Source organism: Trachypithecus francoisi, unplaced genomic scaffold (genome assembly GCF_009764315.1).
Source record: "Trachypithecus francoisi isolate TF-2019V2 unplaced genomic scaffold, Tfra_2.0 Lachesis_group6, whole genome shotgun sequence".
Lineage (NCBI taxonomy): Eukaryota > Metazoa > Chordata > Mammalia > Primates > Cercopithecidae > Trachypithecus > Trachypithecus francoisi.
The window spans coordinates 116,173,985-116,193,761 of NW_022681471.1; the positions used below are offsets into that span (position 1 = coordinate 116,173,985).

The following is a 19,777-nucleotide window of genomic DNA, read 5'->3' on the forward strand; positions in this document are numbered from 1 at the left end:
CTCTCACTATCTGAACCCCGAGCCTTCTGTGACAGTCAAAGTCCTAGAAAATGAGAGTTTCTACTCATTAAACTATTCATTGGTACAAATAAGGGCAAGTCTTCTGTGAAATTGTATTCCCTATCCACTGTACATATTTCATTCATTTCACTGACCTGTTTTTCATTATTGCAACATTAATTTTCTTTCACCTAAACCAAGGCTAAAGTAGAAAGAAACAGAGAATGTCTTCAATTCTTAGCTATCTGATAATCTAGATAGAATTTCCAGAAATTTTTTTTTTTTTTTTTTTTTTTTTTTTTTTGAGACAGAGTCTCACTCTGTTGCCCTGACTGGAGTGCAGTGGCACAATATCGGCTCACTGCAACCTCCACCTCCCAGGTTCAAATGATTCTCCCTGCCCCACCCTCCTGAGTAGCTAGGATTACAGGCACCCGCCACCACACCTGGCTAATTTTTGTATTTTTAGTAGAGACAGGTTTTCAGCATGTTGGCCAGGCTGGTCTCAAAATCCTGGACTCAAGTGATCCGCCCGCCTCGGCCTCCCAAAGTGCTGGGATTACAGGCGTGAGCCACCACACCTGGCCCCAGAAAGATTTTGGATTTGAAAGATCCTGATGTGGCTGGGTGCAGTGGTTCACGCTTGTAATCCCAGCACTTTGGGAGACCGAGGTGGGCAGATCACCTGAGGTCAGGAGTTTGAGACTAGCCTGGCCAACATGGCAAAATCCCATCTCTAATGAAAACACAAAAATTAGTGTGGTGTGGTGATGCACAGCTGTAATCCCAGCTACTCAGGAGGCTGAGGGAGGAGAATCACTTGAACCTGGAAGGCAGGGAGGTTGCGGTGAGCTGAGATCACGCCACTGCACTCCAACCTGGGCAACAGGGCGCGACTCTGTCTAAAACAAAAAAAGAAGGGCCGGGCGCGGTGGCTCACGCCTGTAATCCCAGCACTTTGGGAGGCCGAGACGGGCGGATCACGAGGTCAGGAGATCAAGACCATCCTGGCTAACACGGTGAAACCCCGTCTGTATTAAAAATACAAAAAAAAAGCTAGCCGGGTGAGGTGGCGAGCGCCTGTAGTCCCAGCTGCTCGGGAGGCTGAGGCAGGAGAATGGTGTGAACCCGGGAGGCGGAGCTTGCCGTGAGCTGAGATCCGGCCACTGCACTCCAGCCTGGGCGACAGAGTGAGACTCCGTCTGAAAAAAAAACAAAAAACAAAAAAAGAAAAAAAGATCTTGATGTTCATCTAGACTGTCATGTGAAAGGCCTCCCATGATGGAAACTCAGATGTTTATAGACACCAGGCAAGTGGCCAGCTAGTGTTTGGGGGGTGAGATTAAAGGTGTCAAGGTGCCTGCTTGTCTCTGCAACCAAGTTTCACCCCTGCCTATTCATTGTGTAGGCAGGCAAAATGAGCCAGCACCTGTGTGTGGTCAGAGTCTCTGGTTTGCAACATCTGTGAATGTGAAACTCCATAAATGTCTCTTAATATAAAGTCTTTTTGGGTAAAATTCAGACTGTGGTAAATGGGTACTTACAAGCTTATTGGGGTGACATCACAAGTTAACAGTATCAGTATCCCCTTTCCTCACTCTAAGTTTGCAAAAGCAATTACAAACATGTAGGTAGGTTTCCCATTCAGTAACATTCTGGTTATGTATATTTCTCTTTACAGCACATTAAATTGTACATTCACAATAAAACTGAATAATACAATGAATGCATGTGCTGTAATAGCTGCTTTGGAAAGAGTAAAGATTCGACCGATGGGTAAGTTGTCTATTATTGCTATTATTACTGCATTAATCTTCATGTGGCTTTTAATGTGTGATTTTTCTAATTGAAAATGTAATTAATAAATTTACATATGTTACAGCTTTCTGTTTTGACTCCTTTGTCCTTGGGCAATTTCTGTCTCTCTCTCTTTTTTTTTTTTTTTGAGGCAGGGTCTCAGTCTGTCACCAGGCTCAGTGACGCAATCATAGCTCACTGTAGCCTCCACTTCCCAGATTCAGGTGATCCTCCTACCTTAGCCTCCCGAGTAGCTGGGACTACAGGCATGCACCACCACACCCAATTAATTTTAACATTTTTAATAGAGATGAAGTCTCCTTATGTTGCCCAGGTTGTTCTTGAACTCCTTGGCTCAGGTGATCCTCCTTCCTTAGCCTCCCGAGTAGCTGGGACTACAGGCATGCACCACCACACCCAACTAATTTTAACATTTTTTTTTTTTTTTTTGAGGCGGAGTCTCGCTCTGTAGCCCGGACTGGAGTGCAGTGGCCAGATCTCAGCTCACTGCAAGCTCCGCCTCCCGGGTTTACGCCATTCTCCTGCCTCAGCCTCAGGAGTAGCTGGGACTACAGGCGCCCGCCACCTCGCTCGGCTAGTTTTTGTATTTTTAGTAGAGATGGGGTTTCACCGTGTTAGCCAGGATGGTCTTGATCTCCTGACCTCGTGATCCGCCCATCTCGGCCTCCCAAAGTGCTGGGATTACAGACTTGAGCCACCGCGCCCGGCCAATTTTAACATTTTTAATAGAGATGAAGTCTCCTTATGTTGCCCAGGTTGTTCTTGAACTCCTTGGCTCAAGTGATCCTCCTGCCTTGACCTCCCAAAGTGCTGGGATTACAGGCATGAGCCACCATGCCTGTCCATTGGGCAATTTTTAAAGAGCCCTAGAAGGTTATTTTTCCTGCTTGCTAATAAAGTTTTTTATTTTATTTTACTTTAAGTTTTGGGATACATGTGCAGAACGTGCAGGTTTGTTACATAGGTATACATGTGCCATGGTGGTTTGCTGCACCCATCAACCTGTCATCTAGGTTTTAAGCCCCACATGCATTAGGCATTTGTCCTAATGCTCTCCCTCCCCGCTAATAAAGTTTTAATATGTCTTATTTGATAGTATGATAAACCCTGCTGAGAAGGAGAATTCTTTTTGGAGTGTTCAATGAATTGCTACTGGGATATGTCCACTTTTTTAATTGACAAGCAAAAACTGTACATATTTGTGGTGTACAATGTGATGTTTTGCTATACATCGCGGAATGGCTATATCAACTATTTAACATTTGCATTACCTCACATACCTATCATTTTTTGTGGTAAGAACATTTAAGATCTACTCTCTTTTCAAGCATACAACACATTCTTATTAACTGTAGTCATCATGTTGTACAATAGATCTCTTTTATTCCTCCTGCCTAACTGAAATTTTGTGTCCTTTGTCCAACATCTCCCCAATCCCTCCACCTCTGACCCCCCAGTAAACAGCATTTCACTCTTTGTTTCTATGAGTCTGACTTTTTAGATTCCACATCTGAGTGAGATCATGCGGTGTTTGTCTTTCTGTACCTGGCTTATTTCACTTAACATCATGTCCTCCAAGATGTGTTTACTTGTGAATTCCTCTTGGAGTTACTGAAGAGTGATTAGTATGACATGCATATAACCCCCAAAAAAATCAATAAATATTTTTGAGCACTACTATGTATACAGAATATCATTGTCAATATAATGGCATCCAATCTATTTTATCACCTGTTTTAGACAATTGCTCTTTTAAATGCAGGCAGTGTAGAAACCATGATACTTAATGGTTCTGAGCTGCCACCTTGCTTTGTTCTTGACCGTGCATTTTTCTTGTTCCTTTTCCCTTTGTCTCCCCTAGAACACTGCTGCTGTTCTGTCAGGACACCCTGCCCTTCCTCCCCAGAAGAGTTGGAAAAGCTTCAGTGGTATGTAACAAACATACTGACCCTTCTCCTTAAAAAAAAAAAAAAAATCACCATGCTAGCTAAGGAGTTTTAGAACTTGGGGAGTAAAGAAGGCTTTCAATTTCAGGGAAAATGCAGTTTTCTGCAGCATGAAGTAAATTTCCACTTGGACAGTTGCCTTAAACCAGTGGTTTGAAATCTTAGCTGCACATTAGAATCACCTGAGGAGCATTAAAAACACTGACTCCCAAGGCTCACCAACTAAATGTTTTGTCATTTAAAAAACATGTTTGAGGCCGGGCGCGGTGGCTCAAGCCTGTAATCCCAGCACTTTGGGAGGCCGAGACGGGCGGATCACGAGGTCAGGAGATCGAGACCATCCTGGCTAACACGGTGAAACCCCGTCTCTACTAAAAACTACAAAAAACTAGCTGGGCGACGTGGCGGCGCCTGTAGTCCCAGCTACCCTGGAGGCTGAGACAGGAGAATGGTGTGAACCGGGAGGTGGAGCTTGCAGTGAGCTGAGATCTGGCCACAGCACTCCAGCCTGGGCGACAGAGCAAGACTCCGTCTCAAAAAAAAAAAAAAAAAAAAAAAAACATGTTTGATAGTCTGATCCGTGAGAAATGGTATCTCAATGTTACTTTAATCAACATTTCTCTTACTAAGGCAGAGTCTGAACTTTTTTTCATATACTTGGGGGCCATTTTGTATCTTTTTGTGAATTACATGTACATGTCTTTTCTGTACTTTTTCTAATTGATATCTGATCCATTATTTAAGAGTACTTTAGCCAGGCACAGTGGTTCACGCCTGTAATCCCAGCACTTTGGGAGGCCAAGGCGGGTGGATCATGAGGTCAGGAGATCGAGACCATCCTGGCTAACGTGGTGAAACCCCGTCTCTACTAAAAATACAAAAACAAAATTAGCCAGGCGTGGCAGCGGGCGCCTGTAGTCCCAGCTACTCAGGAGGCTGAGGCAGGAGAGTGGTGTGAACCCGGGAGGCATAGCTTGCAGTGAGCCGAGGTCGCATCACTGCACTCCAGCCTGGGCGAAAGTGCGAGACTCTGTCTCAAAAAAAAAAAAAGTACTTTATATATTGTGCATATTAGCTCTTTATATGCATATCTATGGTATATGTTGCAAATATTTTCTCCCAGTATTTTAGTTGTCTTTTGACTTTATCATGTTTTCTGTCATGCAAATTTTGAAACAATTTTATGTATTTAAATATGAAAAAGTTCATCTTTTCCCCAGTGATCCGAGATGTCACCTTTGTCATATACTAAATTTTGGTAGGCATTTGGGTCTAATTCTGGATGTTAGATGTTAATAGTGGGCGACCAAGCTACATGGGAGGTATACAGAGCTGTTTGTATTGTTTTTATAGTATTTCTGTAAGCCTAAAATTAGTTCCAATAAAAAGTATAGTATTTCTGTAAGCCTAAAATTAGTTCCAATAAAAAGTTTAAAAAATGCTGATTCCCAGTCACCAGGCTCAGAGATTCTGATTTAATTGGTCTAGGATATAGCTTAGGCATTAAGGCCCCTCTGCACCAAGTGCAGTAGCTCACGCCTATAATCTCAGCACTTTGGAACGCCCAGGTGGGAGAACTGCTTGAACTCAGGATTTCAAGATCAGCCTGGGCGAGATCTCGCTTCTACTAAAAATTGGAAAAAAAAAAAAAAAAAAAAAGCTGGGCATCGTAACACATGCCTGTAGTCTGAGGTGGGAGAGTCACTTGAGCCCAGGAACTCAAGGCTGCAGTGAGCTATGTTCATTCCTCGGCATTCCAGCCTGGGCAACAGAGCAATACCCTGTCTCTTTTTTTTTTTTTTTTTTTAATATTTTTTATTATACTTTAAGTTCTAGGGTACATGTGCATAACGTGCAGGTTTGTTACATATGTATACTTATGCCATGTTGGTGTGCTGCACCCATCAACTCGTTAGCACCCATCAAGTCATCATTTATATCATGTATAACTCCCCAGTGCAATCCCTCCCTCCTCCCCCCTCCCCATGATAGGCCCCAGTGTGTGATGTTCCCCTTCCCGAGTCCAAGTGATCTCACTGTTCAGTTCCCACCTATGAGTGAGAACATGCGGTGTTTGGTTTTGTCTTCTTGTGATAGTTTGCTAAGAATGATGGTTTCCAGTTGCATCCATGTCCCTACACCCTGTCTCAAAAATAAATAAATAAATAAAAATATAAGCCCTGCTGGTGATTCTAATGTGCAACGAGAGTTGAGAATTGATGCCTTAAAATCATTCCTCCAATGGAGGGAAACTGGGAGATGGGTGCTTCAAAATAGCAAAAGACTCTGAAAGTCACACATGATGTGACCACAGGTGTGTAGAAATATACATAGAAAAAAACAGGAAGGACATGAATGAAAATGTTCACTGTGATTCCCCATGAATGACCTGCCTGCTGGCATTATGAGTTTTGCTTTGTTTTTTTTTTTTTTTACTTTTTCTTTTATTTCTTACTTTGCAGCATTTTCTATATTCTTCTACAATCAGATAAAAATTGTATTTGGAAAAAAAGGACTTTTTAAAAAATCTGTGTAGCTTCTCAGATGGGAGGAGAAAGCTAAGTGTAGCCTGTCTGTGGGCCAGATTTCTGATATATACTAATATTAAAACATTGGGCCTTGAGGAACAGGTAAAAGTCTTTAGTTAAGGATTTGTAGCAGCATTTTCTGCAATAAAAAGTAAAGAGTAACATGCCCCATTCAGCTTCACATGCCTCATTAAGCTAGAGCATTGAGCCCCATTTGGGGGATAGAGTTTCTGGAAGCATTGGGATCTGATCAGAAGAGCATCCCTCTTTTGACGCAGCCCCACTGACCCCTAGTGGCTGCCCATTCAGAGAGTGGTTAAGAAGAAGAAACAGGAATAGAAGAGGGGTCAGGATGTGAAACTGATGTCCAGCTAGGGCTCAGTCATTAACTAGCTATGTATCCGTGTTCAAGAGCAGATGCTTTTTAACTTTCAGAGTCTCAGGTCAAATGAAGAAGTGAGTTAGAGCTCTGTAAAATTAGGAAATGGACTGGATCAGCACTTCTCAAAGATCACCGTGCACATCCATCACTCAGGATCTTGTTAAAATGCAGATTCCAATCCAGTAAGGCCTGGGCCTGAGACTCCACATTTCTGACAAGCTCTCCAGGTGAAGCCAGTGTTGCTGGTTCATGGACCCCACTTTGAGCACCGAGGGTCTATATACAGACTGTAGAGCAGTGCCAGTGGTTCTCAATCCTGGCTGCATGTTGAAATCCTCTGGAGCGTTTTAAAAAACATTAATGCAGCCGGGCATGGTGGCTCACGCCTGTAATCTCAGCACTTTGGGAGGCGGAGGTGGGAAGATTGCTTGAGGCCAGGAGTTCGCAACCAGCCAGGGCAACATAGTGAGACCCTGTCTCTACAAACAGTTTTTAAAAATTAGCTGGGCAGGGTGATGTACACCTGTAGTCCCAGCTACTTGGGAGACTGAGGCAGGAGGGATCACTTGAGCCTGGGGAGTAGAGGCTACAGTGAGTCATGATCATGTCACTGCATTCCAGCCTGGGTGATAAAGCAAGACCCTGTCTCTGAATGAATGAGTGAATGAATGAATGAATTTTAAAAATACACAGATGCCTGCCTCCCACCCTTAGAGATTGGTCTAGGATGCAGCCTGGGCTTCCTGGTTTTTGAAAACTCCTGGGTGGGGTGATTCTAATGCGCAGCCAAGTTCAGGAACCACTGGGCTAGAATTAGATGCCCACTCAGGGTCTTTCTAATATGTTGGTTCTTAAGTTTAACTGTACATTAGAAATACCTGGGGTATTTTTAAAACATACTGATGTGTCAAAGTGGCCTTCTGGGGTGCTGGAAATGCTCTGTTTTGATCTAGGTGGTGATTATATATAAAATTCGTCAAGCTCTAAATGTAAGATTAGTACACTTTATGCAGTAAAGAAGCACATTAAAATGACGTGCATCAAAATGGGCACCTGCACCCACCGCCAGAGGTTCCAGGTCAGCTGGTTTGGAGTGGGAGCCCAGGCATTGGTGCCAAGGTGCTCTGAGGGTTTCAGATGTGCTGCTGGCATTGCCTACCACTGCTCTGCCACTTCCCTATGTGCCTCACAGTGGATGGAGGGCTCCGACTAGCATAAGTGACAGGAGTAGAAGGCAACCTCTTCACAGTTGAGCCCAGTGAATGGGAGCCTGTGTTGGGGGTCTGCCTTCTGCAGGTCCCCAGAGAAGCTGAAGAAAATTTAATGTACACTTTGCAAAGCACCTTTACCCCAACTTGGCCAGGTGGGTTGCTACAGTGTACAGCTTAGGGAATGGAGTCTGAGAGATGTTGGGTAAATTGTCCACAGGAGTAGTGAGAGCTGGAGCCCAAGTGAAGGTTGTTTGTTTGTTTGTATGTTTGTTTCTGAGACAGAGTTTCACTCTTTCACCCAGGCTGGAGTGCAGTGGTACAATCTTGGCTCACTGCAACCTCCGCTACCCGGGTTCAAGCGGTTCTCCTGCCTCAGCCTCCCGAGTAGCTGGGATTATAGGCACCCACCACCACGCCTGGCTAATTTTTGTATTTTTAGTAGAGACGGGGTTTCGCCATGTTAGCCAGGCTGTTCTGGAACTCCTGACCTCAGGTGATCCACTCGCTTCGGCCTCCCAGAGTGCTGGGATTACAGGCATGAGCCACCACACCCGGCCAAGTCTAGGCTTTTTGACTCATGACGTTTCTGACTGACACCCCTTTATCCTCATTGCCCCAAACGTCAGGGGATGCAGGGAGGCCTATGGCCAAGTGACCAGCCAGACTGGACCAAGCAGGCTTTTCTTTTTATAGATGTGAATTGCTTTAGGCCCCTTGACCTAATATTCCTCCTCTTCTCACCCTAGAGAAGCTCTAAGAACACATTCTCATTGGTGTTCTAAGTCTCCATCTAAAACTAGATCGATCAGAGGCTTCCCTGGGCAAATATTCCCTGGGTAATAATTTGTTGCTCCTCCTCTAGTTGTTCCTCCCTAGGTGTCTCAAGACTGACAGATCTTGTGCCAGAGAGTAGGTGACGACTTCTCCACCTTTGATGCCCAAGAAAATCGCCAGAGAGTTTAGAAAATACACATGCCCCATCCCAAGACCAGCTGAATCAAACACAGAGGAGTAGGCCACAGAAATCTATATACATATATGTTTTAAAAAGTGTTCTGGCCCAGGCACAGTGGTTCATGCCTGTAGTCCCAGCACTTTGGGAGGCCGAGGTGGGCAGATCACTGGAGGTCAGGAGTTCGAGACCAGCTTGGCCAACACAGCGAAACCCCATCTCTACTAAAAATACAAAAAGTAGCCAGGCGTGGTGGCGGTTGCCTGTAGTCCCAGCTACTCGGGAGGCTGAGGCAAGAGAATCACTTGAACCCAGGAGGCAGAGGTTGCAGTGAGCCAAAATCATGCCACTGCACCCCAGTCTGGGTGACAAGAGTGAGACTCCATCTCAAAAAAAAAAAAACAATGTTCTGGGTAGTTCTCATGCACAGCCAAGGTTGAGACCACTGAGCTAAAGGAACCTTGAAGACATAGCTGATGTAGAAGCTGGGGACCACCCCTTTTGCCCCAGCTTGATTCATTGTTTTCATTCAACCAACATTTCTTTTTCTTTTTTTTTTTTTTTGAGACGGAGTCTCGTTCTGCGCCCAGGCTGGAGTACAGTGGCTGGATCTCTGCTCACTGCAAGCTCCGCCTCCCGGGTTTAGGCCATTCTCCTGCCTCAGCCTCCCGAGTAGCTGGGACTACAGGCGCCCACCACCTCGCCTGGCTAGTTTTTTTTTTTTTTTTGTATTTTTAGTAGAGACAGGGTTTCACCGTGTTAGCCAGGATGGTCTCGATCTCCTGACCTCATGATCCGCCCGTCTCGGCCTCCCAAAGTGCTGGGATTACCGGCTTGAGCCACCGCGCCCGGCCTTCAACCAACATTTCTTGGTCAGTTACCATGGGTCAGCTACCACTATGCCAGGCTATAGCAGTGTAAAGTTGATTAAGATAGATTTCTAGTATATGAAAACCAGTTGGGTCACGAGGCATTTCACAGTTCCCCTCCCCCGAGAGCACAGAGAAGATCCCCTCAATTGAGTGACCATGAGACATAGAGCCACAGAGCAGCAGTGAACTGGGGAGTCACAGAAGAGCATCTCTCCTTGCTCATTCCTGTCCCAGGAAGTAGGTGGTAGAAGTGGGCAGGCGCTGGGGGCTAGTGGCAGGTGCACAGAGGGTGTGAAATGGCAGAGGCTGGAAGTGTCATGTCCCTGATGTAACTACGTCAACTTCACGGTGTCAGATGATTGCCAGAGGGGAAAGACTCGCCCCTCTGTAGCTCATTCGTGTCTCACATGTATCTCTCTGATTTGTTTCTTTAGTGACCTGCAGGATCCCATTGTCTGTCTTGCTGACCATCCACGTGGCCCACCATTTTCTTCCAGCCAATCCATCCCAGTGGTGCCTCGGGCCACTGTGCTTTCCCAGGTCCCCAGTGCTACCTCTTTTGCTGAGCCCCCAGATTATTCACCGGTGACCCACAATGTTCTCTCTCCAATAGGGGAGATTCACCCCCTTTCACCTCAGCCTTCAGCTCCCATAGCTTCCAGCCCTGCCACTGACATGCCCCCACAGTCTGAAACGATCTCTTCCCCTATGCCCCAAACCCATGTTTCCGGCACCCCACCTCCTGTGAAAGCCTCATTTTCCTCTCCCACCGTGTCTGCCCCTGCGAATGTCATCACTACCAGCGCACCTCCTGTCCAGACAGGTAAATGTAAGATGCCACTTGAACAGCGGCCAATCTGCCAATCAAGACATCTATGATAAGACCATGTTGAGCCTTTCTTTGTATGATGTTCGCTTGATTTCTAGAGCTTTCCTTTAGGCATTCTAATGTTCTAATGACTTATGTGGTTGCATAATAGTCATTGTGTTGAGGTGGCATATCTAATTTAATCATTCCTCTCTTCTGAAACCATTAAGTTTATTCTACTTTTTAGCTCCCAGGTATCTTTCATGCAGTTGTCACTTTGCTTCTTGGCTGTGGCTGAGTTCCATTGTTTTGACCAAGATAATGGAGAAATCGCTCTAAGGGGCAAGCACAGATCTCATTTGATAGAGTTGGAGATTTTCTAGGTTTCTTTCTCCTACAAAAGGTGGTTGGGACGCTGTTTTCAACACCCTGAAGAGTAAACTTTTGATCTATTAAACATTGCAGCTCAGTTTAGACAGAAGACAAAAGAAAAAATTGGCAGGTCTGAAAGTCAGTCAGTCACGGAGTGACTGAGCTGGGACTGAGCCAAGGTAGTGGTAGGAGGGGAGAAACATTGTGAAGACCCAGGCTTGGGTCCGCACGGGCCCTCGCAGACAGTGTGATCTGGAACAAGCTCCTCTTGCCTCTGCCTATTCTATGTGAGGATCAAAATCATCACACTAACTGCATGAGGCTGAGAATGAAGGTGTGTGTACGTGAGAACGCTGTGGAAACTGCCAAGGGCTCCCGGGTCCAAAGTGGGCTTAGTGGTACAGAGATAAAGGCAAGAGGGAAAGAAGCTGAGAGAAATCTGGATACGCTGGAGTTTCAGCTCTGTGAGTAAGAGGCAGGTCTTCCTCTAGAATTTGGAGGATGGGGGAGGCAAAGCCAAGTTTTTGGTGACATTAGATTGATTTTGGTACCCACCTCCTCCACCCTGGTGCTAGCATCACCAGGAGATAAGGAGCTTCTGCTAAATGACTTCATATTTCTTCAAATTTGCACTGCTCTCTCTTCAATATCCTCCCTCCCTTCTTCCTTCCTTCCTTCCTTCCTTCCTTCCTTCCCTCCCTCCCTCCCTCCCTCCCTCCCTCCCTCCCTTATTGGGGTCTTGCTATGTTGCCTAGGCTGGTTTTAAACTCCTGGGCTCAAGTGATCCTCCCACCTCAACCTCCAAAAGCGTTGGGATTATAGGTGTGAACCACTGTGCCCAGCCAATAATTTTTTATAAATATAAATATTTTCAGCCAAATTAGAAAATAATTGGGGCTCTAGTCAAAGGAAGGTCCAAATGACTGATGAAGAATAAAGTAAAATTGAAGTTCATTAGCCTGGGCCTAAGATGCCCACCTTCCCAAAGCTAATTCCCAACGATCCTTAGACTCAGCCTAACAGGCTACACAAAACACTATCAAGGTGGCCTCTGGTGCCTGTGTATTCCTGGGGCGACAAGAAGCAAAGTGACGTATGCATAAAAGATACAGATTGAGGTGTTACCCAGGAGCTAAAAATTAGAATGAACTTAATGGTTCCAGAAGACAGGAATGATTAAATAAGATATGCTACTCTAACACAATGACTATTATGCGACCATGTAAGTCATTAGAACAGAAACAGAAATATACAGAAACTTGGGGGCATTTACAAGTCTTGATGTGAGGTGAAAATAGCCCAACAACAAATAGTTTGCACACCATGTTTATAACAGTGTAAATACACATGCATAAAGATTTGACCGGAATAGGCAAAATAATAGGATGTTAAGTGGTGAAATTAAGAGTTGTCTGTTGTTTTTTTTTTTTTTTTTTTTTTTTTTTTTTTTTGAGACGGAGTCTCGCTCTGTCGCCCAGGCTGGAGTGCAGTGGCCGGATCTCAGCTCACGGCAAGCTCCGCCTCCCGGGTTCTCGCCATTCTCCTGCCTCAGCCTCCCGAGTAGCTGGGACTACAGGCGCCCGCCACCTCGCCCGGCTCGTTTTTTGTATTTTTTAGTAGAGACGGGGTTTCACCGTGTTTGCCAGGATGGTCTCGATCTCCTGACCTCGTGATCCGCCCATCTCGGCCTCCCAAAGTGCTGGGATTACAGGCTTGAGCCACCGCGCCCGGCCAAGAGTTGTCTGTTGTTAAAGACAGGTTTGTATCATTGTTTCCCTATTAAAAACACTATTAAAAATCAGACTTACAGGTGATAGTCCAGCTGTGGATTTCATAATATTCTTTTTTTTTGAGAGAGAGAGTCTCACTCTGTCACCCAGGCTGGAGTGCAGTGGCGCAATTTCGGCTCACCGCAACCTCTGCCTCCTGGGTTCAAGCGATTCTCGTGCCTCAGCCTCTCGAGTAACTGGGACTACAGGCACATGCCACCACACCCGGCTACTTTAAAAAATATTTTTAGTAGAGACGGGATTCCCCCATGTTGGTCAGGCTGGTCTCGAACTCCTGACCTCAGGTGATCCACCTGCCTCAGCCTCCCAAAGTGCTGGGATTACAGGCATGAGTCACCGTGCCTGTCCCATAATATTCTCTTTTTCACAAAAGAGCTTCCAGCAATCCACATAAAATCCTGTACACATGATATAAATTAAATACAAGCATACTTGTGCTTATATAAGTATATACTAAATACACTGATGTGCTTTATATTTTTTAGTTAGATTTATTGAAGTATAATTTACATACAGTAAAATGTATCCAATTTTATGGTTAAATCAAATTTTTGCAGTTCTGTGCAGCTGGAAACACCCACAGTCACGTAACCACCATCATAATCAAGATATATAAGTTTCCCACTACTCCCAAAGTTCCCTTGTGCCCCTTCAAAGTCAAAACCTAGCCCCTCACCCCAGGCCCTGGCCACCACTGATCTCTTTCCCTATAGTTTTTTGGATTTTTCTAGAATATCATATGAAGAGACTCAGTATGTGGCCTTTTGAGTTTGGCTTCTTTCACTTCACATAATGCATTGGCAAATTGGAGATCCACCCATGCCGTTGCGTGTATTTAAAGTTAATTCATTTTTATCATGGAATAATATTTCACTGGTTGGAGGTACCACAGTTTGTTGATTCATTCTCCAGTTGATGGGCATTTGGGTTGTTTCTAGTTTGGAACTATTATGAAAAAGGCCACTGTAAACATTCATGAACAAGTCTTCCTAAGACATATGTTTTCATTTATCTGGGGCAAATACCCAGGGGTGAGTTTGCCATGTCACAGGGTCTATGTACATTTATCTTTATTAGTGGGTTTTCCATTGTGTGTTCATAACACGATTTGGCTCTTTGATACAGACGTCGTCAACACCAGCAGTATTTCTGATCTTGAGAACCAAGTGTCGCAGATGGAGAAGGCTCTGTCCTTCGGCAGCCTTGAGCCTAACCTTGCAGGAGAAATGATAAACCAAGTCAGCAAACTTCTTCATTCCCCGCCCGACATGCTGGCCCCTCTGGCTCAAAGGTACGACTTAGCAAACTGAAGTGGTGGTGAGAGGGGACCCTCCAAAGACAAAGATGCTGCTCACATGATTAATATCACCAAGTCTTTTACTCCCAAATACCAGGTACATCATGGTTTCTCAGGTTGCTACTCTATATTCTGCTTAGAATGAGGAGACAGAGCAGGCCTGCCAAATCTACACTGCCAACCTTGAGGCTGCACACTGTGGCTCATGCCTGTAATCCCAGCACTTTGGGAGGCTGAGGCGGGCAGATCGCTTGAGGTCAGGGGTTTGAGACCAGTCTGGCTAACATGGTGAAACCCCGTCTCTATTAAAAATACAAAAATTAGCCAGGTGTGATGATGCGTGTCTGTAGTCCCAGCTACTCAGGAGGCTGAAGCAGGAGAATCGCTTGAACCCAGGAGGTGGAGGTTGCAGTGAGCCAAGATGGCGCCACTGCACCCAACACTTTGGGAGGCTGAGGCGGGTGGATCACGAGGTCAGGAGATCAAGACCATCCTGGCCAACATAGTGAAACCCAGTCTCTACTAAAATACAAAAAATTAGCTAGGCGTGGTGGTGTGCATCTGTAGTCCCAGCTACTCGGGAGGCTAAGGTAGGAGAATTGCTTGAACCCAGGAGGCAGAGGTTGCAGTGAGCCGAGATCATGCCACTGTACTCCAGCCTGGCAACAGAGCGAGACTCCGTCTCTAAACAAACAAACAAACAAACAAACTGCCCACCTTTCTTTACAGATTGCTGAAAGTAGTGGATGACATTGGCCTACAGCTGAACTTTTCAAACAAGACCATAAGTCTAACCTCCCCTTCTTTAGCTCTGGCCGTGATCAGAGTGAATGCCAGTAGTTTCAACACAACTACCTTTGTGGCCCAAGACCCTGCAAATCTTCAGGTACGTTGTAATTGATGTCAGAAAAAAACATTCTCTTATGTGTGATTGTAGTCCCCGTTGTATTTCATGATTGAGGCAATTACTGCTTATAGTCTGGGGTGATATTCAAAATATTTGGCATCTAGAACAGAGAGGCACCACAGAATCAAGCCGGGCGCAGTGGCTCACACCTGTAATTCCAGCACTTTGGGAGGCCAAGGCAGGTGGATCACTGGAGGTCAGGAGTTCAAGACCAGCCTGGACAACATGGTGAAACCCCGTCTTTACTAAAAATACAAAAATTAGCCGGGCGTGATGGCATGCACTTGTAATCCCAACTACTCAGGAGGCTGAGGCAGGAGAATGGCTTGAACTCAGGACGCGGAGGTTGCAGTGAGCTAAGATTGCACCACTGCACTCCAGCCTGGGCAACAGGTAATATTCCATCGCAAAAAAAAAAAAAAAAAAGACGTTGGTCTTGGCTGGTGCAGGATGTCAGAGGTCCCTGTTATACCCTGCGTTAACCCTTTAGCAGCTGAATTTTGGAAGCTGGCATGGGTAGTATCCAGCAGAGGGTTCTAGGCAGTTGGAAGAGTAGCAGGGGTGTCAGCTACTTATCATCACATTTCAATATTATAACAAGTGTTAGAACTACACTGCTGTATATAGTGGTGCTGAATATCATTCCTGTTTCTAGTGTTTTCTGTCCACCTATTTAGAGGGACTGGGGACTGCAAACACCCAAGGAAACCAAGTCTCCCTTTTTAATTTTCACAGTCTTCCCTTTACAAGTGCAGTGAACATGGTTCTATGAGGACTTAACACTAACTTGGTGTGTCTGCTGCTACAGTCTCCCTGGGATCTGCAGTCATCTTGCACTTTTCAGCTATTTCTATGCATCCTTAAAATGTTTCCTTTCCTTCTTGGGGCCTCCTGTCCTTATTACACTTCCTTTTTTTTTTTTTTTTTCTTCCCCCTTTTTTTTGAGATGGAGTCTCGCTCTGTCGCCCTGGGTTGAGTGCAGTGGTGCGATCTTGGCTCACTGCAGCCTCCGCCTCCTGGGTTCAAGATATTCCCCTCCCTCAGCCTCCCAAGTAGCTAGGATGACAGATGCCTGCCACCACACCCTGCTAATTTTTATATTTTTAGTAGAGATGGGGTTTCGCCATGTTGGCCAGGCTGGTCTCAAACTCCTGACCTCAGGTGATCTGCCCAACTTGGCTTCCCAAAGTGTTGGGATTACAGGCGTGAGCCACCGTGCCCGGCCTGCACTTCCTTTCTTTAATTTAGTAGCAACCAGAGGAATAGAAGTAGAAGCTATTTTACATAGAGATGCTGCAGGTCAGGTCCTCACAGAACCCTGTGTCTTAACTATTAGGCTGGTGTAAAAGTAATTGTGGTTTTTACCTTTAACAAAAAAAAAAAGGCAAATACTGCAATTACTTTTGCACCAACCTAATAGGTGTGTTTTCCGTCTCATTATACTAGCTCCAGATATTTATTCTTATCTTCCACTTGATTTTCAGGTTTCTCTGGAAACCCAAGCTCCTGAGAACAGTATTGGCACAATTACTCTTCCTTCATCACTGATGAATAATTTACCAGCTAATGACATGGAGCTAGCTTCCAGGGTTCAGTTCAATTTCTTTGAAACACCTGCCTTGTTTCAGGTAAAACTGCTGCTCACTGCTTTTGGCTTGGGTTTTATTTGGAGACGAGGGCATTTCATTTCTTTTAGTGCTCGAATATTCTTAAGGCTGCTGTAAGTCAAATGAATTGCCGAAATGTTGCAGTTCATTTTAAAACACAGCCTAATGATACTGGTGATGATAAATAACAGTAACTGACAGTTACATAGTATTTATATTTACTAATTGCCAAGCACTATCCTAAGCAGTTACAAATGTTAACTCTAATCCTCTCAGCAACCCTGAGAGGAAGGAACTATTATTATCCCATTTTACAGATGAAGCCATGGAGGCGCAGAGAGAGGTTAAGTGACTTGCTTGGGGAAACACAGCTTAAATGGCTTAATGCTATGTTCCCTTTAAAGATTCCCAAAATCCTGTTGTGTCAATCTGTGCAGTTTAGCTCAGTAGTTAGAGCATTGTATCGTAGAACGAGCTCTGTTTCTCTCATTGTGATCCCTTGGGAAAGTCACTTTCCTCCTTGTTCCTCGATTTCTGACCTACATTGTAAGATAAGCAATGTGGACAGAATATTCCTTAGTGTTCCTTCTAGCTCTAAAACTCTGACAATATCTCATTTACCCTTGCCATCTTCATGTGCCAGGATCCTTCCCTGGAGAACCTCTCTCTGATCAGCTACGTCATATCATCGAGTGTTGCAAACCTGACCGTCAGGAACTTGACAAGAAACGTGACAGTCACATTAAAGCACGTCAACCCGAGCCAGGTGGGGAGAGGCCAGTGCCATCTGGTCATTGACCAAGAACACCTTGTACAAACTATGCTTGCAAGGCATGGCCGGCAAAAGGCAGATCAGGCAGAAAGAAGCTTCAGCTCTGTTGGAGTAGTGTGTAGGACTAGAATCACACCTCTCCATTGGGTTTTAACACACTTAATAATTGACCAGGGCAGGTGCGGTGGTTCACACTGTCATCCCAGCACTTTGAGAGGCTGAGGCGGGCAGATTGTCTGAGCTCAGGAGTTCGAGACCAGCTTGGGCAACATGGCAAAACCCCATCTCTGCAAAGATACAAAAATTAGCTGGGCGTGGTGGCAGGCGCCTGTAGTTCCAGCTACTTGGAGGGCTGAGGTGGGAGGATCACAAGCCCGGGAGCTCAAGGCTGCAGTGACCTGTGTTTGGGCCACTGCATTCCAGCTTGGGTGACAAAGTGAGACCCTGTTTAAAAAAAAAAAAAAAATTGACCACTAAATTTCCAGGAAGAATCAGTGCAAAAGCAAGCTCTTAACAACTGTGAGATATCAGATATCAGTGTGTGTGGATCTGTGGCTGCAGGTCTCATTCTCAGCTCAGTCCACACTAAGCATCATCTACGACCTCACTACTCACAGTGTGGTCCACAGACCCGCAGCATCAGCATCACCTGAGAGTTTGCTAGAAATGCAGAGTCTCAGGCCCCAACGCAGACCCACTGAGTCAGAATGTGCATTTTCACAAGGCCCCAAATTGATTCCTATGCACGATTGATGAGCTTAAGAAATGCTGGTCTATTTAGGGCTCACTTGCTTCTAGGGACCATATAAAATAAGAACTCTCCAAAAATTAAGCCTAAGATTCTGAAATTTAAAAAACCACAGTTGTTTTTTTTTTTTTCAAATACTTTTCAGTTTTTTGTTTGTTGTTTGTTTGTTTTAGTTCACTAAATTAATTATTTGTGATTTATCTTTCTACCACAGGATGAGTTAACAGTGAGATGTGTATTTTGGGACTTGGGCAGAAATGGTAAGTTCTAGTCATAACCTTTTCAAACTCTTGAGTGGGTTAATTGGGGAGGGTGTGAAGTCATTGGTGCTGTGGCCTTGCTGATGGGACAGATACTTTTCCCAATGCCAACAGGTGGCAGAGGAGGCTGGTCAGACGATGGCTGCTCCGTCAAAGACAGGAGATTGAATGAAACCATCTGTACCTGTAGCCATCTAACAAGCTTCGGCATTCTACTGGTAATATGCCTGTGCCACATGGCCTTAAATTCTGGGTCTGAGGGGTAGCTGGGCATCACACTATAATGTCTAATCTGATGGATTAGACAGATCAGCAGATATGATATTGTGGCTGATTTATATACCAATGAGATTACTCCTTGCCAGGCGTGGTGGCTCACGCCTGTAATCCCAGCACTTTGGGAGGCTGAGGTGGGTGGATCACTTGAGGTCAGGAGTTCGAGACCAGCCTGGCCAACATGGTGAAACTCCGTCTCTACTAAAAATATGAAATTATCCGGGCGTGGTGGTGCGCACCGGTAGTCCCAGCTACTCAGGAGGCTGAGGCAGGATAATCACTTGATCCTGGAAGGTGGAGGTTGCAGTAAGCCAAAATCACCTCATTGTACTCCAGCCTGGGCAACAGAGAGAGATGCTATCTCAAAAAAAAAAAAAAAAAAAAAGAGAGATTTCTCTTCTAATAAGCAAATGCACCTGAAGGAAAATACTTGAACATGAAAGACAAGTATTTTTTCACATTCTCTTTTTACATTTAAGTTTTTCTCTTTTAAATAATTAAGAGAACGAAGGAATTCAGATTAGGATGAGTAATAAAAATGGTTTAGTTTGCAATGCACTTTAAGATTTTTACAAAACACTTTGATATAAATGCTCTTATGTAATCATCCCAACAGTCCTGCAAGATAGGTAGAATGGGGAGTTGCTATTGTCATTTTATTAAAATCAGAATTTTTTTTTTTTTTTTTTTTTTTTTTTTTGAGACGGAGTCTCGCTCTGTCGCCCAGGCTGGAGTGCAGTGGCCGGATCTCAGCTCACTGCAAGCTCCGCCTCCCGGGTTCACGCCATTCTCCTGCCTCAGCCTCCCGAGTAGCTGGGACTACAGGCGCCCACCACCTCGCCCGGCTAGTTTTTTTGTATTTTTTAGTAGAGACGGGGTTTCACCGTGTTAGTCAGGATGGTCTCGATCTCCTGACCTCGTGATCCGCCCGTCTCGGCCTCCCAAAGTGCTGGGATTACAGGCTTGAGCCACCGCGCCCGGCTAAAATCAGAATTAAGACTCACTTGTGGCCGGGCGCGGTGGCTCAAGCCTGTAATCCCAGCACTTTGGGAGGCCAAGACGGGTGGATCACGAGGTCCGGAGATCGAGACCATCCTGGCTAACACGGTGAAACCCCGTCTCTACTAAAAAAAATACAAAAAACTAGCCGGGCGAGGTGGTGGGCGCCTGTAGTCCCAGCTACTCGGGAGGCTGAGGCAGGAAAATGGCATAAACCCGGGAGGCGGAGCTT

The 19,777-nt window shown here is 45.2% G+C and overlaps 1 protein-coding gene across 1 annotated transcript in view; it reads left to right on the top strand.

The window, feature by feature from the left end:
- ADGRG2 (adhesion G protein-coupled receptor G2) overlaps positions 1–19,777 on the top strand; it is a 97,403-nt gene that overhangs the window by 62,282 nt on the left and 15,344 nt on the right. The window contains 9 exon segments of the mRNA XM_033202001.1: positions 1,682–1,776; positions 3,680–3,746; positions 10,144–10,532; positions 13,805–13,970; positions 14,706–14,862; positions 16,368–16,511; positions 17,134–17,256; positions 18,225–18,270; positions 18,385–18,488. Of these exon segments, the coding sequence (XP_033057892.1) occupies positions 1,682–1,776; positions 3,680–3,746; positions 10,144–10,532; positions 13,805–13,970; positions 14,706–14,862; positions 16,368–16,511; positions 17,134–17,256; positions 18,225–18,270; positions 18,385–18,488 (1,291 nt within the window).